Source organism: Cucurbita maxima, unplaced genomic scaffold, assembly GCF_002738345.1.
Source record: "Cucurbita maxima cultivar Rimu unplaced genomic scaffold, Cmax_1.0 Cma_Scf00043, whole genome shotgun sequence".
Taxonomy (NCBI): domain Eukaryota; kingdom Viridiplantae; phylum Streptophyta; class Magnoliopsida; order Cucurbitales; family Cucurbitaceae; genus Cucurbita; species Cucurbita maxima.
Genome location: NW_019272059.1, coordinates 251785 through 276694, shown reverse-complemented (window position 1 = coordinate 276694; position 24910 = coordinate 251785). Strand labels below are relative to the sequence as shown.

Below are 24910 nucleotides of genomic sequence, written 5' to 3'. Positions count from 1 at the left end.
ATTCCATCATTTTTCATATTATATTTGTGTAGTTTGGATATATTTGAAGTTAAGTTCTCGATTTTGTTACAATAAAATATAAAAGTGATGAATAAAATTCGGATGACCCCAATATTTTTTGCAACATGGTCGCGTTTACTTATTTACTGACCTACTATTTTGTCCTCACTCACATGCATCTCAGTAAGATTTAAAAATATGTATATCATACAACATAACAGAGTTCTTATGATTGAGCCATCGAAAAAAAGTGCACATTGTTGGTATATGTAGGACCTTCAATTCTTGTAACTTTTTATTAGTCATCCTCATTCTCATTCAGACGTGGTATCGACTCATTTCTCTACATGCACCTAAAAAAGGCTAATGATGATGCTAGTCGAAACGAGTTAAACCATAAGGCTCGACTCAACTCGACTAAAAGATCAATGTGGATGGTTGCAACGGGTGAATTGTGGTTTGGTTCGAACTCGGATGTTTTCTTGTTGTATAAGGATTGAAATAATTTGGTTGGCTGTTGTTGACACGAGGATGCAATGTAAAGGCGGCACCACAAATTTTCATTAAAAAAAAGGAAAGAAAATTTCAGGTGGGAAGACAAAGGAACCTAATAAATATGGTTGTTGAGAAAGTATGTGAAGCTCAAAGGATCAAGCAATGGCGAGAAATTGAGCGACGGCCGGAGGAAGTTAAATGCGGCGGCGAGGGGGCGGCGCTTATGAACTAACTAAAAAAGTAGGCTAATTCAATGTGTAAGTAGGCGTTATTATCCACCTTCAACCACTCCAAATTGTTATAACTTTTAGTATCAATTTACACATCACTTCTCTCAACCACATGCTTCTTCCTTCTTCCATTATTTTTCTCATTATATCTCCGCCTACCCTCCCTTTATATACCCCTTCTTCTCCTCTTCTCTCTTTACCTTTCTCCATTTCTCTTCGATTTCCATGGGGGCTTACCGTCAATTCCCCGCCATTTCTAAATGCACCACCGCCGGACGCTCAAACCAGACGGTGGCTGCGGATCTAGACGGAACTCTGCTTCTTTCGCAAAGCGCTTTTCCTTACTTCATGCTTGTCGCTGTCGAAGCCGGGAGTATTTTCCGGGGACTTATCCTTCTCGTTTCCGTGCCGTTTGTTTACTTTGTTTACTTTTTTTTCTCTGAATCCATTGCCATTCAGGCTTTTATTTTCGTTGCATTTGCTGGATTGAAAGTCGCCGATATCGAAATGGTGGCTCGTTCTGTTTTGCCTAAATTTTACTGTGAGGATGTTAATCCTGAAACTTGGAACGTGTTTAATTCGTTTGGGAAGAGGTTGATTGTGACGGCGAATCCTAGGGTTATGGTGGAGCCGTTTGTGAAGACGTTTTTGGGCGCTGATAAAGTCATTGGAACCGAACTTGAAATTACCAAATCCGGTAGGGCTACTGGATTTGTTAAGAAACCTGGAGTTCTCGTCGGCGATCTGAAGAAGACGGCTCTTGTTAAGGAAGTTGGCGCTGATTTGCCGGATTTGGGGCTCGGTGATAGAGAAACTGACCATGAGTTCATGTCAATTTGCAAGGTATAAATAAAATTATATATATGAACAGTATATTTGAGTAAAATTTGGCTTGGAAGGGATTAATAATTAATTAGCCACAAGATCTTCGTGCCGCACCCGAATCTTCCTCGCGCATTTCAACCTCGTGAAGTAGTTATCATAGTTTTGAATATTTAAATTGAAATTGAAAAAAAATGTGTGAATAAGAACAGAGGTTTTAATTCATATATTCAAACGGTGTTGAATTTTCAGGAAGGATATATGGTGCCAAGATCGAACAGGGAGCCATTGCCGAGAAACGAGCTCTTAAGTCCGATTATTTTCCACGACGGCCGATTCGTGCAACGGCCGACGCCACTGGCTGCGCTATTGACCTTTTTATGGCTGCCGATCGGCGTAATGCTTTCAATTCTCAGAGTCTACACCAACATCCCCTTACCGGAAAGAATCGCTTGGTACAACTACATGTTTCTTGGAATTAAGATCAATGTTAAGGGAACTCCACCGCCGCCGCCGAAGAAAGGCCAGAGCGGCGTCCTCTTCGTCTGCAACCACCGCACCGTCTTAGATCCAGTGATTATCGCAGTCGCATTAGGCAGAAAAATCAGTTGCGTTACTTACAGTATAAGTAAATTCACAGAAATAATTTCTCCGATTAAGGCTGTGGCGCTATCGAGAGACAGAGAGAAAGATGCGGCTCATATTAAACGTCTTCTTGAAGATGGCGACCTTGTGATTTGCCCTGAAGGGACGACTTGCAGAGAGCCATTTCTGTTGCGATTTAGTGCTCTTTTCGCCGAGTTGACTGACAGAATCGTCCCCGTTGCCATTAACACGAAACAGAGTGTGTTCTTCGGAACGACGGTGAATGGACACAAATTGCTGGATCCATATTTCGTGTTTATGAATCCGAGGCCGACTTACGATATCACGTTTCTAAATCAGTTGCCCGCGGAAATGACCTGCAGCAGCGGGAAATCGGCGATTGAGGTGGCGAATTACATTCAGAGGGCAGTCGCCGGAACTCTTGGATTTGAGTGCACTAATTTGACCAGAAAGGGGAAATACGGGATTCTTGCTGGAACTGATGGCCGAGTTTCTTCGAAAAAGGAAAATGCCGAATTGGTTAAGAAGAACACTTGAACAAAAAAAAAAAAAAAAAAAAAAAAAAAAAAAAAAAAAAAAAAAAAAAAAAAAAAAAAAAAAAAAAATCAGATTGAGCTGTCAAAATGGTCATAGATTAATTATATAAATCGTTTTATGTATATTCTTCCTTTTTTTAAATATGTATACAGAAAATATCGTGACTTTTTTTTTTAATCATTTTCTTCTAGTGTGATTTATATAATATTTATTCAAAGGGAAGGAAAAAAAAATAAATAAATAACAACTTATGAAATTTATTACTTAATTTCAAAAAAAGAAAAATAGGTTAAGAATTGTGATGTAAATTTCTCTCTAGTAGAAGTGTATTAAAACTGTGAGGTTGATGATGATATATAACGGACCAAAATGAACAAATCAGAACCAAACGCCACATAGAATCAAAGCTAGACACTGAACTAATACGAATGGTATATGCACTTCGAAGGAGAATGAATTGTGAGATCCCATGTCAATTAGAGAGGGGCTCTAGTGCCAGCGAGGACACTGAGCCATCTGAAAGGAGTGAATTGTGAATCTCTTGGAGAAGGGAATGCATTATTTATAAGGGTGTGAAAATCTCCCCCTAACAGATTTGATTTATAAGATAATTGAGTAAATGGCAACCGTGAATGAGATGACGCAGCCTATGAAAGATGGAAACAGTAGCTTAAAACAGTTGGGATACGCGCCGTTGGTAGGGTAAGGTAGGGGTGATATGGCATAACTTGGGTGGCAATTTGAATGTGGGCATTAATTTCTTGCCCTTCCCATTGTTTAGAGATGGGTTTTAGGTTATGGTTTGGTGGTTGGAGAGTGTAGGAGGAGGAGGAGGTAGTAGGTTTAAATGTGGGAAAAGAAAGTGATATGATAGAGGGATGGGTATGTATTTAGAAAGTTGGCAATGGTAGAGCATACACATTCAATCTCACACCAACCAACTTTACTTTACTTTATTGGTCGACACAAAAGACGAGCATATGGACACTAATTGGGATGCTCTGTGCCTTCAAAATTGGTTGGTCACACTCTCGTCTTGGGTACCCATCACTCTTATTACCCGTCCTCTTCTCAACCGTCAACAACTCCTCGCAACAGTCTAAGCTCACCGCTAGTAGATATTGTCACATTTGAACTTTTGTACACTCTTGTAAAACGCGTTTGCTAAGGAGAGCTTTCAACACTCTTGTAAAAAATGATTCGTTCGTTCTCCCAAACTAATAGAACTTTGCCTCGTTATCCGTCTGCGTTGCCTACCCTCCCTGTGGATGGGCTGGATCATTTCATTCTCTAATATTGGGCTCTAATGGGCTCACATGAGATCTGCCCCGGCGATTTTGGGCTCGTCTCACGAGTTTCTTTTTTTTATTTTTTAAACATTTTTTTCCCTATTAAAATATATTAATTTTCACGCTATTTATTTAAATATTAGAGACAATAATATGGAAAAATATGTGACCTGTCGAATTCATCCGAAATGACATTCTTTTAAACCTCAAGAGCAAATAAAAAATCGTGGTTTCTTTTGGCCTCGCAGTGGAGGGTTTCTTTTCTAACAAGAAAACCCCTCAGCAAAAGGGTTTAATTAGCTTCTCCTTCATTTCTAACTCGGTTTTGCTTTAGCATAGAAGCGCCAATTCGATTGAACTCGGACACACTGCAAAAATTCCGCCATGGATGTCATCAAGACGCAGCAAATTTCATCGAGGCCAGTGGAGAAGGTTGTAGTCCACCCCCTGGTTTTACTCAGCATCGTCGATAACTACAACCGAGTCGCCAAGGAATCCCGCAAACGAGTTGTAGGAGTCCTACTTGGTAGCTCTTTCAAGGGCACCGTCGATGTCTGTAATAGCTATGCAGGTCTGTATTCGTTTCTCTTTCCGACTTCTCTTTAGCCCTTGTCAAAAATATTGCTGTAGCGTGTTTGGATCTGGATGTTCTAGTCGCTCGATTCGGTTTAATAGCTGAAAGTGGATGCTGGTTGATTTTTATGATAACGATACAAAGAATCTGGGCATTTTGGTGGGTATTTCACTGAAATTGATGTTAGCTGAACAGAAATTAGAATTGCCTATAGAGACTGGAAATGTACCTTTCTTGTGGTTGCCCTGATTCGCGAAATAGACATGAAAAGAAGCCATTTTTTCGCTTTGGCTGCCCTGATTCGCAAATTCTCCTAGGTTTCTTCTCATTAGGAATTGATTAGGATTCGAGCACTCATTTGCCGCCTTTTCCACTTTTCATGATTTGTATGACACTAGAAGTTCTTTGGGTAACCTATACTCGGTTGGCCCATGTAATTGGATTGCAGGTTTGGATTTGACAGTAAAAAATTTCAACCCTTAAGACACTCATTGTGTTAAAACTTTCTCTTATCCATCTGACATGAGATTGTTAGGACTTTTCGGTTGAGCCGTTACTAATTTTAGGTAGAGTTTTTATTTCTCTCCGTTGTAGAGTTTTGTTGTTTCCCATACATTGTTAATAGTCTACTCAGTATGAGTCCAGTAGGGCGGTTATTGTTGTGAAGGGCAGTCTGCAAGTTTTCTATTTTTGAACTACATCAATTGGTCTTGATCTATGTTTAATTGTGACTTTTGTTGTATGGTATACTCTCTTTATTTCAGTGCCCTTTGAAGAAGACGAGAAAGATCCGAGCATATGGTTTCTTGACCACAACTATCACGAGTCGATGTTTTCAATGTTCAAGAGGATCAATGGTAATTTCTCTACTTCTAGTACCTTTTGTATTTTTTCTATGTTGAGGATTGTTTGCTTATATCATCCATCATTTGTGGACATGTCAGCTAAGGAGCACATCGTAGGTTGGTATAGCACAGGTCCAAAGCTACGGGAAAATGACCTAGATATTCACCAGTTGTTCCACAAGTAAGATCTCCGTACTTGTTTGGGATTGAGTTTCATAAAATTTTATTTTAATGTTCTCGAATTCTGTATAGCTTCAAACTATTGTGATTGTTCTCTTTGTTCATTTTATCTAGTTTTCTGAGCTACTTTATTTATGTAATTTTATATCACCAATTTAGACCCTTTTGAAAGCCATTCTATGGTCGATCAATGATGAATATTGTATCCTTTTGGCCAATGTTGTTTTTCTGCTTACTCTACGAGTCACTCACACGCTCTTCGGTGTTTTTTTAGTTATGTCCCAAATCCTGTGCTTGTGATTATTGATGTACAACCCAAGGAGCTGGGAATACCTACTAAAGCCTACTATGATGTTGAAGAAGTTAAAGAAGTACGGTTTTATCTCTTTTTTCCAATATTAGCTTAATGGTCCTGAATTAACTATAAAAATGATTTTCTAGTTGCCCTTACATATCTTCTAATTTGGGTTGACAGAATGCTACCCAGAAAAGCCAGAAGATCTTTGTTCATGTACCTTCAGTTATTGCTGCCCATGAGGTTGAGGAAATTGGTGAGTTATAAAATGAGATTCAAATCTTCGTTGTACGGTGGTTTATAAGTTTTTACCTCATAACCTTATTGTTTGGTCTAAATACAGGTGTGGAGCACTTACTAAGGGATGTGAAGGATACCACCATTAGTACACTTGCTAATGAGGTCTATTTTCTTACTGTTACTTCTCTTAAATTGCAGTGCTCTTCAATCAATTTTCTTTTATTCAAATCACCTTCCCGAATTTTGTGATTGACTTGATGTACCAAGCTTCGACGTCTAGATGGAAGCATTAGGTTACAAAAGGCCTTGGCTTATATAAATGATTTTTTTTTTATAGGTTACAGGAAAACTTACTGCTTTAAAAGGTTTAGATGCACGACTACGTGAGATTCGGGGCTACCTCGATCTTGTTATTGATGAGAAGCTTCCATTAAACCATGAGATTCTTTACCATTTACAGGTATCATTTTCTCCTCGCTTCTTCCATTAGCCTTTTAACCATCTCACTGCATTGTATAGATGTACCTATGTATGCGTGTGTATAATAGTATGTATTTGATGATGTGCTTTCTGCACTAGCACTCCAAGCAAAATGACAAATATTCCGCAACTCCAAACATGTTTTCCATTGTTTAAGTGGCATGCCTTGGTTCTGAGTACACCTTTCGTGCTAATCTGATTCCCAGCTAGGTGACATTGCTTGTAGTTTTGCTACTCAAAAAGACCCACTGTTAATAAAGGAGGAAACAGTTCTTAAGAAAATTCTTATGAACAAGAACAGTTTATAGGGTTTCGCACCAACTAGATCTATACCGATATTTTTATTTTCATGATAAATTTGCAGGATGTGTTCAACCTTCTTCCCAATCTAAATGTGGCAGAATTGATAAAATCATTTGCAGGTAAACACTAACTCAAGATTCTTCTCCATTGGCTTATTAACATGTTTCCTTAAAAATATTCATCCATATTTACCCTACTGTGCAGTAAAAACCAATGATATGATGCTGGTTATTTATCTTTCCTCACTCATCCGGAGTGTCATTGCTCTACATAATTTAATCAACAACAAGGTACGTTCCCTCCCTCTCCACCAAATTTACGCACGCATATTATACATATCAATTAGCTTATAATCATTCATTGCTCTCCTGCAAAATCTGTTCTCCAGATGCTAAACAAAGAACACGAGAAGGCCGAGGACGCAAAACCAGCAATCGTCCCCGCTGTGTCTGGAAACTAACATGCAACTTCCATCGACAAATCTGTTGTTTTAGAAGTTGAAGGAACTAGTTATCTGTTTGTTGAGTTCTTGGTAGATGACATCTTTGTTTTATCCTATTGGAAGAGATGGCTAGTTTCGGAGCATGTATTTTCCTGACCATTTTTGTGTTCAATGTCAATTGTACACCCTCACTTTATTTGCGCAAACATGTTGTCACGTCGACCACTCATTTATCTTTTTCTCATAAGGTTCCTCCATCTGTAGCATTGTTGATGTCTTATATAACAGGAAATTTGATGTCGGGATGAATGAAAAGATGGATGGATGGAATCCTATGCCTCCAATTACAGATGGTATTAAATTTTAGTAACTCTGAATTAGTAATAGTTTGATATGAGAAAGTTTCTTGAGAAGGATTATTAACATGAGTTATGATTGGGAACACATTCACCGTTGGGCATTAGACATCTTAATGCGTTGCAATTTGGACATGGATCGATCTTTATGCTTTCCAGCAGCTATACAATCTGAATTGGCTACCACTATAGAGACCACTCCAATTCTTGAGACTGGAGAGGGGTACCCCGAGTACTGGGCCAATTTCTTTGTCGGTTGGAGACTTTAATGCGTTGTAATCTGGACATTGATCGATCTTTATGCCTCCCGGTAGCTATACAATCCGAATCGGCTACCACTATTGAGACTAGGGAGGGGCACCTTGAGTGCTGGGCCAATTTCTGTGTTGGTTGGAGACCTTAATGCGTTGCAATCTAGACATTGATTGATTTTTGTGCTTCCCAGCAACTATACAATATGAATTGGCTACCACAATGGAGACCGCTTGAGTTCATGAGACTGGGGAGGGGCACCCCTAGTGCTAGACCAATCTCTGTGTCGGTTGGAGACTTTAATGCGTTGCAATTTGGACATTGATCGATTTTTATGCTTCCCAGCAGCTATACAATCCAAATCGATTACCACACTATAGAGATTGCTTGAATTCTTGAGACTGAGGAGGGCCACCTTAATGCTGGGTCAATTTCTGTATCGGTTGGAGATCAGGTTCGAGATGATATCATATGGTCCAAAGGGGTTGGGATTTAGAGAGAATTTACAATTAATTAAAAGAGATTTATCAAAATTTAAAATTTAAAGAATTAAGGAGGGAGAAAACGATCCAATAATCGCTTAACAATGGCGGCAAGCCGGCACAAAATTATTGTACAGAAGATTTGACAACTTGTTTCGGACATAGCCATGCATCTCTACTGTAAGAGTGTCTTCCCTTGATTTTTTTTTTTTGTCTCTGCTTTTGCTTTCCGTTGCTGTGTGAGCACATTCCGGCTCTGTAGCTCTAATTCATTCTATTATCCCTATCGAATTCGATGCATTTATGTTTAAACCGGTTGTTCAAACAATTATTCAGAGTTTCTAGAGCTCCTTGTAAGGCTGAGTGGAAAACCGGTTGCCTTACTTGATTCCAATTTGAAGTTGAGTTGTAATTCATTGGCGATTGGTTGAGTTGTAACTATTAGCTTGCTTGTGTAGTCGGTTGTTGATAATTTTACAAGTTGTCCCTTGAAGTTGACATCAGATATGACAGCAACAATATTAGTTCTATGAGTTAGAGAATTGTTTCTGGCTGCGTCCAATTGAATTTAAGCAGTTGTCGGTGGAGAGTTGTGGAAGTTCTGTATGTCACAGAGAGCGTAAGATGCTCGACGAAATGCCTGATCAAGACTTTTCTATCTCTACGCTGTTCATGTAAAGGTTTTACTGTTCGTGCTTGATGTGGTACTCTGAGGTGAAGATTCTAGAGCTAGTTCTTGGAGTTGCTTATGAGAACACCGCTTGACATGTTCTAGCCTCGAACTTTTAACTGTTCAAGGATATTTATGCTCTATTTCAATTTTGAGCATGAATGTGGAAACCTCTTGTTGTTATTGGAAATTAGGAATTTGAAGCTCCAATTGGGTTGTTGCTGTAAGGCTTGGTGACCTGCTGTAACTTTCTTGATCCTTCAGTCATGGGCCAAGCTTCAAGAGATAAGAGGGTCTTGACTACAATTCTATTCGGCTATTTGTCCTTTTGGTTCGTTACCTTTTTCCACGTTTTATTATTTACTTTGTCTCGTTTGCAGAATATATACTATAGTAAAGCAAAAGAAGAAGGCTGGCGTGCTCGAAGTGCGTTCAAACTTCTGAAAATAGATGAAGAATTAACATATTTGAAGGTTTGTTCTTGTGTTGGGCTCCTCTCTCTTAAAATATTTTTACCTTTCTGCTAGGATGTCAATCACTGAGATGGTCCAGATGAATGGTAATTGGTACTAAATATTCCTTTCCAAGAATACTAATTTCCTTTGTTTTTTAGGAGTTCTATGTCCTGGAGATGTCATTATTCCCTCGTGAACAATGCCGCAATATTTTGGATTAACCTTCCATAACAGAATAGTAGCTGGAGCCCCTGGTAGCTGGAGCTAGGTAATCTCTTTTGGGTGTCTTCTTGTTGCAATCTGTTCATCAAACTAGTGGACAATGCTTTATGGGGGAAATACAATTTTTCATATAAAATACAACTAATTCTTACAAGAATTCTGCAATATGAATCTCTCTTCTCATCTAGTTTCTTTTTTTCTTAGTCAGTCAAGTTGAAAGGTTTGCTGTGATCTCCTCTGTTCCTTGAGATTATTGCTTTGACGTGTAGATTATTTTTGACATGTTTAGCATTGGTAAAACTTGTCAAGTATTATAATGAATTGCGTGAGGACCATAATCAAAGCTAGGTCTCTGTTGTTTTACATTTTCGAGTTTTTTTTTTTTTTTTTTTTGTTGCAGCTGAAGTTGCTTTTCCCGTAGTGACTTTTGCAAGACCGAAAGGCAGTCGCAATTCCAGTATAGGTAACCTTTTGGCTTCACTTTTTTTATTGGTAACTCTAAAGGTCTATCTTTCGGTTATAATTGAACTTATTTCCTGAAAATAATACCCTTCTAAGTGAAAATTGTCATTATAGCGTCTGGTTCATAGGATTCTTACGCATGGATTTCAGATCCCATTGAACTTTAGATTGTTATCGTTTAATACTATGTGGGACTCGTGTCCACCCAACACCAAATTGTGGGGTTTGCTTATGTTCGTGGTGGCATCTGTAATATAAAAAAAAAAAACATGTAAAAGAGGACAAGATAGTCAAAAGGCAGCTCACATATTTTCTAAAACTTCGATGGTTATGTTTATGGACATTAAAAAGTTTTGAATTACAACCGTGAATTGTTCTATTTGATTCTAGGTAGTCGGTCGTTTAATACAATTGCTCAAATGTTGACGTGTCAGGCTGATTAAACTATAACTAGTTACAACTTACAAGTGATTATTTGGCATCATTTAACTTTTAAACAAAGTAGTGACTATGATTTAACTTTATGTTCATGTTGAAGCCCATACGTGGACTGGGTGTGAATGTTGAGGCATTTGTAGTTTGTGAGAATTATTCGCCTCCTGAGGGTTTCAACCCATAAGATCCAACCCCTGCTAGAAAAGGTGGGAAGCCCATCAGGAGGAGATGACTTAGGTAAACTCGATGTACGACCTTGATTGGGAGTTCACATATCGAAGGACGTGATACAACATGTTCTTGTTCTTTAAAGATTAATATGTTTTACAGCTGGCTATGACCATGTCTTCTTGTCTTTAAACTTCATATAATTAGTGTCTCTGATTTCAATGTGATCAATTCCCTGATATTTTTGGTTACACAAGAGGAAGTAATAGCATTGCTATTTTGCTGCATTGTGTCCCTCTCAGATTGCAGTAGTGGGTGGCTGGGAGGACCCAATAAAGTATCCCCTCAGCGGATATGATTCCGATCGTTCATACCCACTGCCCAGAGGTGCCGAGGGAACTTTGATCCTGTGCAACCTCCTAGTGCCCCTCCTTACAACAGGGCTCTTGAAATGAAGAAGACCTTCCAGTGAAGGAATTCGAGAACTGAACCTTCCTTGGATTCCGGATTGTGCTATTCAATGTTAGATAACCTGCAAAGTTGATTTGGGATGGACCGGTAATTATTAAGAAACAGCAATCATTTCTCCCTCCCCCCCTCTCAGTCTCTGTCCTATTTTTGTAAAAAAAAAAAAGAAATGCTGTGGATCTTGATTTGGATTATTTTAACTGAAATACATAAAGATTAAGATGTATTGTGATAAGCACGAGATTATCCCGCACGAGTCTTAATCATCCTTCATAATTTCCATGGACATGAACCCCACCCCCATGCATACCTCAAACAAAAACAAGAAAGGAAAATCATTTTGAGCATTACACATTTTCTAAGGGCATTTTACTGCATGTCGGTCTGCATGTTTCTATGTTTTTCATATGCAAATGTTTGGACAAACTGGGGTTTTACAGGTGGCCCCCCTGATTGTGAATCAACCAACCATCCTTGCTAATGGGAATCTGAGCTATTCAAAGGCGTGGCCCTCAAAATTCACAGGTCTAACTCATCCCTTTCTAACTGTTGCCTTCTAAAAATTTATGACCCGACATATCACGCATAGAGATTCTTGTTGTCTATCCCATTCCCTCCTTTTGGAGATGCCATAATTTAGGCGTTTAATGGTGGACATCATTGAACAAAAATAACTCAGTGAAATAAACTTATATGTTCATTTTTTTTTTTTTTACCTCATCGAGTGATATATTGTAGATATCCAATTTATGTAATTTTATAATGAACAGATATCTGCTCGAGCTCAAGGCATTTAGACAAGAAAAGTTTCGAGCTTCGAAGACTGAAACTCGATTATCATCTGCTACAGCATCATCTTACAGAGACGGGCACGCAAAAGAATGTCTAAAATATCGACTATATTTTACATGCGTTCCGGTCCCACGATTACAGAACTTTCAGTAAGTACTTCCAGAGACTGAATTTAATCTGGACAAAGATGAAGAGTGGTTTAAGAATTCGATGCAATCTTCGATTGCTTCAGCTCGGTGCGACTCCATGGAATCCGAAACCGATCTTGACCTTGTAAAAGTGGCGGCTGAAGAAACCTTTCGTGAAGATTTTCTGGTGGATACAAAGCGAATGGCTTCACTTACTCTGGCCTTGAAACTCTGTAGAAATCCCACCGGCAAGTGCCTTGTGTCTCTGCTCAGGCCGAAGCTCAAAATTCCAGCGCCGTCGTCACCGCCGCCGTGTTTGAGCACGACTGTTGGGTTATCATTCACATCAGGACTGAAGCTGACCCGCTTGCTTGATTTCCTTGTCATTTCAACCTTACAAGTGAGATGTAAATCCAAAGGATAAACAGATATGGGTTTTAGAGAGAGAGACAGAGGGAAGCTAGTAACTTTTGTAGTCGGCAGAGAGGCTCAAAGTAAACGCTTGGTTTACGTTCAAATAGACATTTGATTTATAAATAAAAAGATTCTTGGTTTGGATTGAAGGGGTGAAGAAAGATTAGGTTTTTATATGGGTAATACATGAAGGAAGGGTCTTATGGGAAGTGGATTAGGTCAGAAAAGAGATCAGTGGAGCCAGCAGAGAATAAAAAGAGGAAGAAAAAGAAGAAGTAGAAGAGGGAGAGAATCAAGGGGGGAGCAATAGAGAGACAACCACTTGATACTCCTCAGCATCATCGTTGCTTTTGAGGCACAACGGAAGGGCCCTACAAATTTCTCTTTAGATGGCCATCTTGATTCCCCATTTCCAGTAGAATCACAGAAATCCTTCGCCATGGTTAAGGTTAGTGGGCCTCTCTCTCTCTCTCTCTCTGTGTCTCCTTCTGTTGCCTGAATAAAGCTTTTTCTTTTCTCTTTTACTGTCCTTCGCAGAATTATTTGTCTTGTAAAATGTGCATGCTCTGAGATCTTTTACCTTTTTGACTGAGAATTAAAGCTAAAGGGGGCCTGAATTCAATTCTTTACCTCTCTGTTGACTCCTCTTCATCTGTTCAACACCTTTAATTATACTGTGTACGTCCTTGTTATGTTTTCTTCTACTTTTTTGCTTATGTTTTGTTCTACATCTTTAACTGATTTCTTTTTTGTTTCTTCTTTTCTCTCTCTCTAAACCTAAACTTACAGCCATTAGATTGATGAATCCACACGCCAAATGTGGTCTTGACAATCACAAAATACTAAAGATGTTCTTATTCCTGTTCATTTACGCCATTTCCCCTTTCATGTCCACCTTCCGTTTTTAAAAATACTACTTTGTTATAAACAATGTTTTGTTCTATTCTCCAACTAATATGAGATCTCACAATTCACCTCCTTCGGGGCCTAGCGTCCTTACTGACACACTACCTTATGTCCACCTCCTTCGGGACTTAGCCTCCTCACTGGCACATCGTCCAGTATCCCGCTCTGATATCGCTTGTAACGGCTTAAGTCCACTACTGACAAATATTGTTATATTTGGAGTTTATCTTTCAGGAAAATGCTTATACTATAAGGGGAGAGGTTTCTACACCCTTGTAAAGAAGGTTTGGTTCTCATCTCTACACATGCACGGTTGCCGTTGCCATAGTAAAAGATTTTTTTGCACATTTAAAATTCTTGGTCATTTCATTTCCTTTGAAATTTTACTAATATTATATAAGTTAAGCTTCTGGTGCACCCATGGTTTTTAGTTGAAAATGATAACTTCACGTTTACCTGTCCTTTTAATTATATTATACTTTGAAGTTAACCAGAGATTAGTTATCATTCACGACCAACTTTATGTTAGTTTATTATTGATCGATCAATTTGGCCGATCTTTTAAAAAGCTCCTCTTTTAGATGATGCAAGTTTCAAAATAAAAGTGTTATAATAATTTTAGTTTATTTTAATTATTGTATTAAAAATCGACTGAAGTTATGGGTTCCTTAAATCCTTTCTACGGTCAAAACGGGCTAAAGCTCTTTACGGTGGGCTTGACAAATTCAGTACAGGTAAGCCCATCAGTAATTACCTTTTTAGCCGTTTGATTTTTGATGTGAGGGCCTTTTTAGTCATTTACTATATACATGGATTAAATTATGAGTTCTTCTTGATAATCCTAATTGACTTGGTAGTATACATTTGATAATTTCATTTTTATTTATGAATAAAAATTATATAATAATAGAAACATCTGACGTAAGCTAACATACATAATCGGAGAGAAAATATGGTAATTATTTAAATCCATAAGTGAAGGTATAATGGTGTATGAGATAGATGTTAGAGTTTCCAACATTTGGTGAAAAAAAAGGAACAAAGAAACTAAAAAATAAATGACCCAAAACCAGAAATTCCAAGCTGGGTGTGAATTATGAGAGTTGGAGGAAAAGCTGATGACTTCATGTGCTCATCTCATCTCAAACCTAAACCAAAACCAAAACCAAAACCAACCCCCCTTTCTTCTTTAACCATTTGTATCCATTCAAATAGTAACTAGTAATTGTCATCATGATATAAACACGAATAAACGACAATCCAAAAAAAAAAAAAAAAAAAAAAAAAAAAAAAAAAAAAAAAAAAAAAAAAAAAAAAAAAAAAAAAAAAAAAAAAAAGTAAGAAGCTTTCGTTGATTCCACACACACAGACATGGAATGTCCACAAATGTAGTCTCCTCAAGTCTTCCCAGATACTCTCCAATACCACTAGACGAATTTTTCCGTCTTTGTCTCTTTCCCTCTCTTTTGGGTCTTCGATTGCTTGCTTCGTTACCCAACTTTTCAAAATCATCAGACAGCTAAAGTTCATCCTCTTCCCAAATTCCCAACTCAGAAAGTGCACATACCATATTATATGCTGTCAAGTGTCAAACTTCCTTTCAATAATGAACACCATTTCTCTTTCTACAAAACTCTCTTTCCCCTCCCTTTTCCACTTCCGCCACCAAAGCCCCCTCCTCTTTTAGAATCCCACATTTTAGTCTTCTACTTCAAACCCCAGAAGTAGGAGTAGTGTTGAGGCTAACAAAATGACTATTGCTGAAGTTAGGCCTGAAGATGGTGAGGATGATAGTCCTCCTTTGCTCGACCCTGAGATCAATTCCAAACCTCGTCGTATTGCTCTCTTTATTGAGCCTTCTCCCTTTGCGTGAGTGTTTCTATGCTTAATCAATCTGTTATTTCTACTGTTGAAGCTTCTATTGGCCTTGTGTATTTGTTTCCCATCTTCTACTTACAGGGAACCGCATTCTCAGCTGATCTTAAGATTTTGTTTCGACTGCTTTTTGCCTTTTCCCCATTGTACTTTGTGTCTTACATGGCTTAATGCATCTATGGGTTGATATATGCTTGATGTCAAATGAGGGGTTGGTTTGGATCTTATTCCTGGGCATCCTAATTAGGCCTCTTCTTGAAGGGGCTATTTCTAACTTCATTGACTCAGCCTTTGATATGGGAAGCTACTTTGATCTTCGCCATGCATTGGCCCAAGTAGTCTCCGGGTTGCGGCCATGGCGGGTTTTCACATGGATCCTCTGGATGAATGTTTAGTTTCTTAACTTTTTTTAATGGACATTTATACAATATAATAAGTGTTGCTGAAACTTTTCTTAATGGACATTTGTGAACTATAGGGCGATTATTTCTTATTCTTCTTTTAGAGGAAAAAAACGTAGAATAAGAAATTCTCTCTCTATAGTTCACAAATCATAATACGTTAGGCCATCCTGTTGAAGAAATTTCTTCTTCTTCTTCTTTATATCATTGACTTCATTGTGCTGATACTTGTCATTAAAATGTTGAATCACTGCATTGTTGGTTATACAGATACGTGTCGGGATACAAAAACCGCTTCCAGAACTTCATTCGCTATCTACGTGAAATGGGTGACGAGGTTCAATTTTATCCCTTTCTTCTATTTCAGCTTCTATACATGCATTTTTAACCAATCTTGAATTCTTTAATTCGACAAGCTTGAGTGTGTTCTATTTAATTACTTTTTGCTCGGTGTTAGGATACAAAACAAGCAATTCATATGGAAAAAAGAAAAAAAAAAAAAAAAGTTAATATTTTAGCAATAGAAAAGTTGACTTTTTCTATAATTTACTTAGGTGATGGTTGTGACAACTCATGAAGGTGTACCAGAGGAGTTTTATGGTGCAAAATTAATTGGATCACGAAGGTAAGTTAGGTACTTCATGTCAGATGATAATATCCAACAACCATGACCCTCAGTCCTTTCTCATTTTTGCTTCTTATCTCAGCTCTTTTGCTTTCATGAATGAAGTTCATAATCTCAAGCCTTCAGTTTCCGTCGAAGGTTCTATCTATTGCTCAACTGATCTTTAACTATTGGCAGCTTTCCATGTCCCTTGTATCATAAGGTGCCACTTTCTCTAGCACTTAGTCCAAGAATAATTTCAGAAGTTGTTCGGTTTAAACCCGACATCATACATGCTTCATCACCGGGGATAATGGCAAGTGTCAATATCATCCCATTGTATCTTGGAGTTCTTGAATTCGAACGTTATAGCTTGAAGTTTTTGAATTGAGCTAGCAGATTAACCATTGCCAAACTGTATTCTAGGTGTTCGGAGCTCTGATTATAGCAAAACTATCAAGTGTACCTCTAGTTTTGTCTTACCATACTCATGTACCAGTGTAGGTTCTTTTCTTATCCTTTTTCCTTTTGCACGTATTCCAATCTACTATCACCATCCAATTACAAGCATTGGAAATCCGTGAATGGTTATATTCGAGTTCATCTTGTTGTCGATTATATCCGATACTACATTAACATGTATCTGTCTTTTTTGATGTGCAGATACATTCCAAGGTATACATTTAGTTGGTTAGTTAAACCCATGTGGCTTGTTATAAGTACGTGAAGATTTATTCTATTCCATCATATCAATATGAATGTTAAGGATCACCATTTAGAATTCAGTCTTTCTTTTTAGAATTCCTCCACAGAGCGGCTGATCTTACCTTGGTTCCATCTGCTGCCATTGGCAAGGATCTTGAAGCTGAAAGAGTGACAGCAGGTGATTTGAAATAGTGCATGAACTAATGAGAAGACTTACTTTATCATATTTTATTCTGTGGAAGTAAGAGATCCATTTGACGTCTTTTACTGTTAGAGCATATATTCACACAGAGTTGTAGCCAAGTTATTTACTTGATTTCTCTTTCTTTGCAGCTAATAAGATTCGACTTTGGAATAAGGGTGTCGATTCTGTTAGCTTTCATCCTCGCTTTCGTTCTCACAAAATGAGATTGAGACTTAGGTGAGATTCCGAGCTCATATATATTTCTTAAAATCTTGTAACTTAAAGAAATTATCTCCTTTAACACGATCTGTCTTTGTCAAACAGTGGCGACGAGCCTGATAAACCACTGATAATCCATGTTGGACGACTTGGAGTTGAGAAGAGCTTGGATTTCCTCAAAAGGTACTGACTTTGTTAATTGAAACGTTGGATTTCCCAGCTCATATATTATTGTTTAGCGTTAGCACATCATGGTCTAGAGTTTGGATGAGGTTGGAGTTGCATAATAATTAAGAAAAAGGTGGCTGCCTGAGTATGCTCAGATTTCATTAGTTAGAAAAGGATTCAAGTATAAATGATTGAGCTTTGATGATAACCTTTTTTATTCCAAGTCCGGACCACGTATAATATGGAGAAACAAGTAGTTCCAAAAACCATTGAAAATATTCCAAGTCCTTGACGAGCTTGATTTTTGTCATACTTATGGTATATTTAGAGTCTTTTTGGTTGCCTGAGCATGACCTTTTTGTAGCCGTACATATGTTCATGTCTTGCAAACATTTCATTTGTTCTCACAATTTGATAGGATCATGGATAGACTTCCCGAAGCAAGAATTGCGATCGTTGGAGATGGTCCATACAGGTATATATATATTCTACAATTTGAACTCTGTAATTAGCTTATTATCTGAACTAGTTAAATATGCTTTAACATAATATACTAGCTCAACTAGTGAAAGTATTTATGTTCGACCGTAGAGGGGAACCAAACATTCTTTATAAGGGTGCGTTTTAAAACCTTGAGAGGAAGCCCCAAAGAGAAAGTTCAAAGAAGACAATATTTGCTAGCAGTGGACTTTGGGCTATTCCAAATGCTATTAGAATCAGACACTGGGCAATGTGTTAGCAAGGAGGTTGAACTCCAAAGGGGAGTGGACACCAGGCGGTGTGCCAGCGAGGACGCTGGGCTCCGAAGGGAGTGAATTGTGAGATCTCACATTGGTTGGAGTGGGGAACGAAACATTCTTTATAAGGGTTTGAAAACCTATTCCTAGTAGATGCATTTTAAAACCTTGAGGGGAATCCCGGAAAGGAAAACCCAAAGAAGTCAATATCTGCTAGCAGTGGACTTGGAACGTTACACAAATGCTATAGGGAACTCGTTTCTTGATTATGACGTCATTATTGGTCTAAATGTATAAGTTTGTGGTGCACAAGCTACTTCTTTTTTACTTGATATTTGTTGAACACTCGAAATTTCTTAAGTCATGGACAGAATTGTTTTATGTTTTGCTTTTGTTTGTAACTGTATGATGTATTTTCTTTCATGACAGGGAGGAGCTAGAGAAGCTGTTCACTGGCATGCCTGCAGTATTTACGGGCATGTTGTCTGGGGAAGAGCTATCTCAGGCTTATGCCAGCGGTGACATTTTCGTAATGCCTTCCGAATCAGAGACATTGGGACTCGTCGTATTGGAGGCTATGTCCTCTGGGATCCCCGTGATCGGAGCTCGTGCTGGTGGAGTTCCCGATATAATCCCTCCCGAACAAGATGGTAAAATCGGCCACCTTTATACCCCGGGAGACATCGATGACTGCTTAAGCAAGCTGAAGCCTCTGTTGGACGATCGTGAGCTGAGGGAAACAATGGGGAAAGCAGCTCGCAAGGAGATGGAGAAGTACGACTGGAAAGCCGCAACTCGAATAATCCGTAATGAACACTACAATGTTGCCATATGGTTCTGGTTCAGGCGCAGGAAAAGAGCCGAGTTTCTAAGACCATTTCAATGGCTGTTTAATCGAATTTTTCCATCCCCATAAGTTAATTAGCAGTGAAATGCTTCATATTTCCACCAGCTTGGTTTCAGTAGCAGAAGGTGCTTCTCCTTCTCCATTGGGAGAACACCCGTGTGATTGTTTGCTATAATATAGATATGTCGTTCTAAAACAAGGTCTTTTGAGCTTCCGCACATTGAACTTCGGCTGCTTTGGTTGTGACAACGACTGCGTTGTCAACATATCATTGGACCATCCCAAGCCATTCAAATTCCACATTTGCCCTTCCGTTAAGATTTCTCCTTTAAGAAATTAAATATTAAAATAAGAAAGAAGATGATCTCAATCATTGCAGTGGAATACAATTTTTTTTTCCCATCAGGTGGGAAACTTACAAGCTATAAAGATCACGGACAACCTAGTAAACATAATTATAAGATAAACGCCGCCGTTTTATGTTTCTTAATCAAATTCCACACACTCGCTCACAGTTTTAGAGACGATTTGGAACTTTATATATAATATAATATATATTGTTTTTTACTTTTTACCTCTAAACGGTAATTGTTGAGACATACTGCATAAAATCTGGGTCCTGCTCGAGGCCGGCCATTGTTTCCGGCGAGAGAACGATTTCCAGATCGATGCTGCCGTTACCATCTCGACCGGGGAAAGCGGAGATCTTGCCGTCGAATTTGTTGGCTCGTCCGCTTCGGACGGCGATTGGACGGCCCCAACCGAAATCGTTGTCGTACATCGGAAATCTCGGCGAGCTGCCCATGGTGATTGACGCACCGTCGTTGTTTCCGAGAGGGAATAGCCGTGGATGCCTCTCCCAATTGGCGATTTCTCGGCGGATGGTGGCGTCATCGTATGCCACCACGTTTTTATGCAGCAGATCGGCGCACCACCAGAGATCGTTCGACAGAAGCTCTCCGACCGACGCCACCGTCGGAGTACTCTGTATCGCGTTGCCGAAGTAATACGGCTCCAGCCGCGGGTTCAACCGGTGACGGCAGTTCACCGCAATACGAAACGTCGTCGTTTTAGACGGGTCAAGTTTCCTCGCACGTGTCACAGAGCGCCACAATTGTGCGCACAACGATTGGAAAGACGAAATCTCAGCCGTTCGATTTGGGACGTTAGTTTTAATCAAATTCTCCAAGACGGACGTTATATTCCCGTTGACGGTTTTCCAACTGTCATTCCCCTGTTTCCCCAAAATCTCAACAGCGTCGGTAAATCCATTGCCCGGCTTCCGTCCGGCGATCTGGTTGTTCGTGTTGGCCTTCAGCTTCAGCTTCAAAATGGATTCTCGCGTAAAGTGAAAAATCCTCTCTCTCAACGGCTCATCGCCGTTGAACGTCACCACCGGACCACCTTCGGGAAATTTCAGCACCGCCGGCGAGTTGAAAACAGTCTCTCTACAGAAATCCGGCGTCTTCGATATCTTCTTAGTCCCTTTGCAAATTTCAGCCAATGTGTTGAAAAAGTGCCAGAAAGAGGTCCCGTCGGTGACGGCATGGTTGACAGTACACCCAACAAACACTCCATCAGCTAGCTCTGTCACCTATCAAAAACAAATTCAAATATTCCGCCGTCAAATTTCAAAACAGGGGATTCATTGTTTGAGACATGTTACATTCATTTAAAACATCATGAACAAACCTGAACAGCTAGCAAGGGCTTAAAGTGGCCGGAGTAGCTAATAGTGTGATCGAATTGAAAAAACTCCTTGAAGTAATCGGGGACATCGCCGGGAGAGAGAAGGGTATTAAGAGTAATATGTTTAGCCTTCGCCTGAACGAGTTCAACCCCGGAATCATTGCAAAGGATGTGAACATGGCTGTCGGAGTCAGTGGAGAAGCGGCCGGCGAGAGGGGGGAAGTGGGAGAGAGTGGCGGAGAGAGCTCGTTTGAGAAAGGAGAAGAAATCAGAAACAGAGTAAGGAGGAGAAGGAAGAAGAACACCCTTTTGAATATAGTGACAGGAGAGCATCGGAAGATCGGAAACAGACAGCTTGAGGGAGGTGAGGGAGGAAGGTTGATCGGGAAAAACAGAGCATCGAGAGAGAATAGAAATGGAAGAGGAAGGCATGGTTCGGTTCGGTTTGGTTTGGTTGTGGAAATTAAGGTTGGGATTGAAAGGGAGAGGGAGGGTGAAGGGAGAATATATAGGAGTTGGATTCATGCACTTTGAGTACTTGAGGGAATTGGGATTGGACCTACAAAAATAATTATTATTATAAAAATGATTAATATATGTGTCAGCTTTGGAATGGATGACGTGGCGAGAAGAGAATCCAGTCAGAAGGGGAGACTAAGGTTGAAGAAGGACACATGGATTCTTTGCTCTGCCCAACACTAAAAAACATGATCCCTTCCCCCTTTGTCGGACCAAAATAATTAAAAAAATATCATCTTGATGTTAGGGAAATTAACAAATTCTTCAAAAATAAAACCATCATATTTGATTTTGTATTTAAAGGAAGATAAGCCCCTTAAATCATTAAAATTTTCAAACAAATTTGTCGTTGTTATCACGTAAACGACAAGTATTGCATTAGTGTACAATTTTGCTTTTTTATTTTCTAGGTCACGGTCTTCCCTTTGTTGTCATGTGAATGTCTGCTATTGTAACACTCGAGTAAAGGAGGAGTACATGAATAAACCGACGTCACATTCGAATGAGAGTAATACTAGCTATACCAACAAGGTACAACTTCGTTTCCAGTAGCTTAATCATAAGAATTCCAAATGTATAAGCATGCTTTGTTAAGAGTAGTTTTTTTGTTGAGTGACTTCTTGAGAATTTTCCTAGACAACACGTGAGTGATGACAAAATATACTATAATCTTAGAAGTGAGAAATGAGTGACACGATCATGTCGCAAGGAAATGTCAGGGCCATTAAATGCTAGATCTGGATTCGCTACGCTATCTATTTGAATTTTGGGAACAGCATCACTAAACTTGTCATTTATCCTCGAGACCAATAAAAGTAAGAAGTTGAGATTGGATAAAACTCGTCTATAAATAATCATATTCACTAGGTTGAGCTGATCCATAATTAATTGAGTTAAGGTGTCTGATATCATCTTATATTATACAGCATTGTAAAATGGCGGCTAAATGTTCCATATGGTAGACTAACTTGCTTATTATTTATAGCAGTTAATGAAAGAGCCCAATGCAAAAAAATGCATGTTGGGTCTTTGAAACAGTTCAAATCATTTTGATAATAATAAGTTTGATCTGTTTTACCGAGAAGGTCTACGGTTCGAGTCCGTATAGCCCTATATTTTTAATAAACACTGTAATCATTACCCTTTACAAATCACGAATACTAAGAAAAAAAAATGAAAATTGGTTGGGATTGAATAAAACCCAGACACATAGAGGTCTACATTGAAAAGACACAACTCAAGAACATCACTACATCACCCCTTTAATGTTCTTGTTCATGCACCTCAACCAACAACACCTCCCTTCTCTCTTGTCTTCCCCTCTCCTTACCTTTTTTTTCTTTTCTTTTTTTCCTACTCTTCTTGACTCGATAAAATGATTTAGCTACCGACAATTGGTTTCTGAGATCCCACGTCAATTTCTTATATGGGTGTGAAAATCTCTTTCTAGTAGACGAGTTTTAAAACTGCGAGCCTGACGGCGATATGTAATGAATCAATGTAGACAATATCTGCTATCATAAATGGTCTTAGGGCTGTCAACTAGAACGTTGGGCCTTCAAAAGAGGTGAACTGTGAGATCTCGCATCAATTGAAGAAGGGAGCGAAACATTTCTTATAAGGTGAGGAAACCACTCCCTAGAGTAAACACATTTTAAAATCGTGAGGCTAACAACAATACGCAACGGACAATATCTGTTAGCGGTAGACTTAAATTCTTACAAATTAGTAGTTCAACCCTCTCCTCTCTTACTCATTCTTGAACTAAAAAGAAACATATAGTATTCATTTCCATCTACCCTTCTCTTATTTTGTCATTCCATCATTGATTACGAACTCAAAAACTATAGTATCCACACATGTTATACATTAAGACTTCATTTTAGGAGAAATGAGTGTGTTCATCATTGATAATCATTGTGAGATATGCCCACAATTATTGGATCTACACTATATTTATTAATCAATGAAGCTGGTTTTGTTATGCAATCATAAAATAAAGCATAATATGTGCATTATGTGCATGTGAGTATATACTTCTTCTAACATAACGATTATGAGAGAACCGAAGATCGAGATAACCGACGATTCTATTTTTGAAAAATAAATGAATAATTTAAAAAACAATCAGTATTATTTGATTTGGTGACTTGTCACGAACATGTAAAGCGAGATTACAAGGTGATAAGACTCTCGTAGAATTTAGGGTTTTTCCATTACGTAATTGTTAGTTATATTCGTTTGGCATTGAGTTGAGCTATAAAACATTATGGGAGACAAAACATAGTGGGTTTAGGAAAAGGCTAATTCAAAAAAAAATATATATATTAAGGAGATTAGCTAACTCCCACCACTAATCAACATTTTAATCAAAAACTTAATTAATTAAAATCGAATCTCAATTATTTGTAATTTGATTTTAATTTAATTTTGGTGTTGATGAGAGAAATTGTTAAGGACACTAATATTTCATATTTAATATTTAATATTTAAAAAATAATAATTAGGTTTGAAAGTTGAAGGGTAAAGTTGGAATTATTTAGCAAATGTGTATGCCAATAATTTTTGTGCAAAATGATGATGGCAGAGAAGAAAGGTTGTGAAGCTTACGAACACCCACGTGAAGGAAAACCAAGTTGTGTCTGACTGATCTGAATCTGAATCAGATCTCATCCCCTCTCCAATATCCATCAATCCATTTATAACCCCAAATAGTTTTTGTTGCTCGTAAATCAATTAAGCAACGTTTCGTTCTCCTCTCCCACCATTATGAGATCTCACAAATCCATCTCCCTTGAAGGCTAGTGTGATACCATTCGTAATAGTTCAAGTACACCGCTAGGAAGAGATTTCCACACCCTTATAAGGAATGTTTCGTCCTCCTATTCAACCAATGTGGGATAGAAGTTTAGCGTCCTCACTGGCACACCGCCCATCTTCTTACTCTAATACCATTGGTAACAATCTAAGTCAACGACTAGTAGATATTATCCTCTTTGGACTTTTCTTTCAAGGGATTCCCTTAAAAATGTTTATAAAGAATGTTTCGTACTCCTCTCCAACTGATATGGGATCTCGTTATTCATTCACATTCTCTTAAATTGAATAGAGATTGGATTGGATATGACGTGGAATGACTGGACGTAGAACAAGACCTAGAACACCTAAATGGATAAGTTAGAGTGTATGTGCATATGAAGGCAAAATCTTGTAGATTTAGTTACTTTATGGTTTGGTGTCGTTTAGCAAAAGCAATTGAGTGAGGCATGAGGGTGGAAGGCTTTTTGGGTTAGGAATTACAGACAAGCTCCCAATGTTGCTACAATTTGACCACCAACAACCTGACACTAACCCAGATTGGGAGTAAATTTATAAGGAAGGTGGGAGGAATATTCCCACAGCTATATATCTCTG

At 38.6% G+C, this 24910-nt stretch overlaps 5 protein-coding genes and 2 long non-coding RNA genes across 16 annotated transcripts; 5 read left to right on the top strand and 2 right to left on the bottom strand.

The window, feature by feature from the left end:
• Nucleotides 1-900: 900 nt before the first annotated feature.
• Nucleotides 901-2839, top strand: LOC111470141 (glycerol-3-phosphate 2-O-acyltransferase 6-like). Its single transcript, XM_023115643.1, has 2 exons — nucleotides 901-1568; nucleotides 1800-2839. Exons 1-2 carry the CDS (start codon nucleotides 951-953, stop codon nucleotides 2688-2690), a joined length of 1509 nt encoding a protein of 502 aa, XP_022971411.1. The 5' UTR covers nucleotides 901-950; the 3' UTR covers nucleotides 2691-2839.
• Nucleotides 2840-4158: 1319 nt separating this feature from the next.
• On the top strand, nucleotides 4159-7668 carry LOC111470142 (26S proteasome non-ATPase regulatory subunit 7 homolog A). The gene is made up of 10 exons (XM_023115645.1): nucleotides 4159-4550; nucleotides 5318-5410; nucleotides 5498-5579; nucleotides 5853-5949; nucleotides 6054-6129; nucleotides 6217-6275; nucleotides 6451-6573; nucleotides 6958-7015; nucleotides 7101-7186; nucleotides 7285-7668. The coding sequence occupies exons 1-10, from the start codon at nucleotides 4364-4366 to the stop codon at nucleotides 7354-7356; spliced, it is 933 nt and encodes a 310-aa protein (XP_022971413.1). The 5' UTR covers nucleotides 4159-4363; the 3' UTR covers nucleotides 7357-7668.
• Nucleotides 7669-8386: 718 nt separating this feature from the next.
• LOC111470145 lies at nucleotides 8387-12244 on the top strand. 7 transcript variants are annotated; one of them, XR_002714983.1, is made up of 7 exons: nucleotides 8387-8608; nucleotides 9293-9821; nucleotides 10176-10238; nucleotides 10776-10909; nucleotides 11143-11398; nucleotides 11749-11833; nucleotides 12079-12244. It is a non-coding gene; the product is annotated as an uncharacterized LOC111470145 (long non-coding RNA). The 7 variants fall into 7 exon arrangements; XR_002714984.1 differs by lacking the exon at nucleotides 8387-8608 and adding an exon at nucleotides 8639-9142; XR_002714981.1 differs by lacking the exon at nucleotides 8387-8608 and having other exon boundaries at nucleotides 9200-9391; nucleotides 9479-9821.
• Nucleotides 12245-12246: 2 nt separating this feature from the next.
• On the bottom strand, nucleotides 12247-12615 carry LOC111470059. The gene has a single exon (XM_023115534.1). The coding sequence runs from the start codon at nucleotides 12613-12615 to the stop codon at nucleotides 12247-12249; it is 369 nt and encodes a 122-aa protein (XP_022971302.1).
• Nucleotides 12616-12829: 214 nt separating this feature from the next.
• Nucleotides 12830-13776, top strand: LOC111470146. Of its 2 annotated transcripts, XR_002714988.1 has the most exons (3): nucleotides 12856-13090; nucleotides 13180-13320; nucleotides 13432-13776. It is a non-coding gene; the product is annotated as an uncharacterized LOC111470146 (long non-coding RNA). The 2 variants fall into 2 exon arrangements; XR_002714987.1 differs by lacking the exon at nucleotides 13432-13776 and having other exon boundaries at nucleotides 12830-13090; nucleotides 13180-13193.
• Nucleotides 13777-14219: 443 nt separating this feature from the next.
• LOC111470140 (sulfoquinovosyl transferase SQD2-like) lies at nucleotides 14220-19392 on the top strand. 3 transcript variants are annotated; one of them, XM_023115642.1, is made up of 11 exons: nucleotides 14220-14282; nucleotides 16095-16161; nucleotides 16379-16449; nucleotides 16627-16744; nucleotides 16855-16928; nucleotides 17092-17147; nucleotides 17228-17311; nucleotides 17467-17554; nucleotides 17642-17719; nucleotides 18123-18179; nucleotides 18871-19392. In XM_023115642.1, exons 2-11 carry the CDS (start codon nucleotides 16150-16152, stop codon nucleotides 19355-19357), a joined length of 1125 nt encoding a protein of 374 aa, XP_022971410.1. In that variant the 5' UTR covers nucleotides 14220-14282; nucleotides 16095-16149; the 3' UTR covers nucleotides 19358-19392. The 3 variants fall into 3 exon arrangements, with proteins under 3 accessions (XP_022971410.1, XP_022971409.1, XP_022971408.1); XM_023115641.1 differs by having other exon boundaries at nucleotides 14248-14283; nucleotides 16090-16161; XM_023115640.1 differs by lacking the exon at nucleotides 14220-14282 and adding an exon at nucleotides 14869-15417.
• Nucleotides 19393-19677: 285 nt separating this feature from the next.
• On the bottom strand, nucleotides 19678-21462 carry LOC111470139 (uncharacterized acetyltransferase At3g50280-like). The gene is made up of 2 exons (XM_023115639.1): nucleotides 20981-21462; nucleotides 19678-20882 (listed from the first exon to the last, which is right to left on the bottom strand). The coding sequence occupies exons 1-2, from the start codon at nucleotides 21407-21409 to the stop codon at nucleotides 19866-19868; spliced, it is 1446 nt and encodes a 481-aa protein (XP_022971407.1). The 5' UTR covers nucleotides 21410-21462; the 3' UTR covers nucleotides 19678-19865.
• Nucleotides 21463-24910: the final 3448 nt, after the last annotated feature.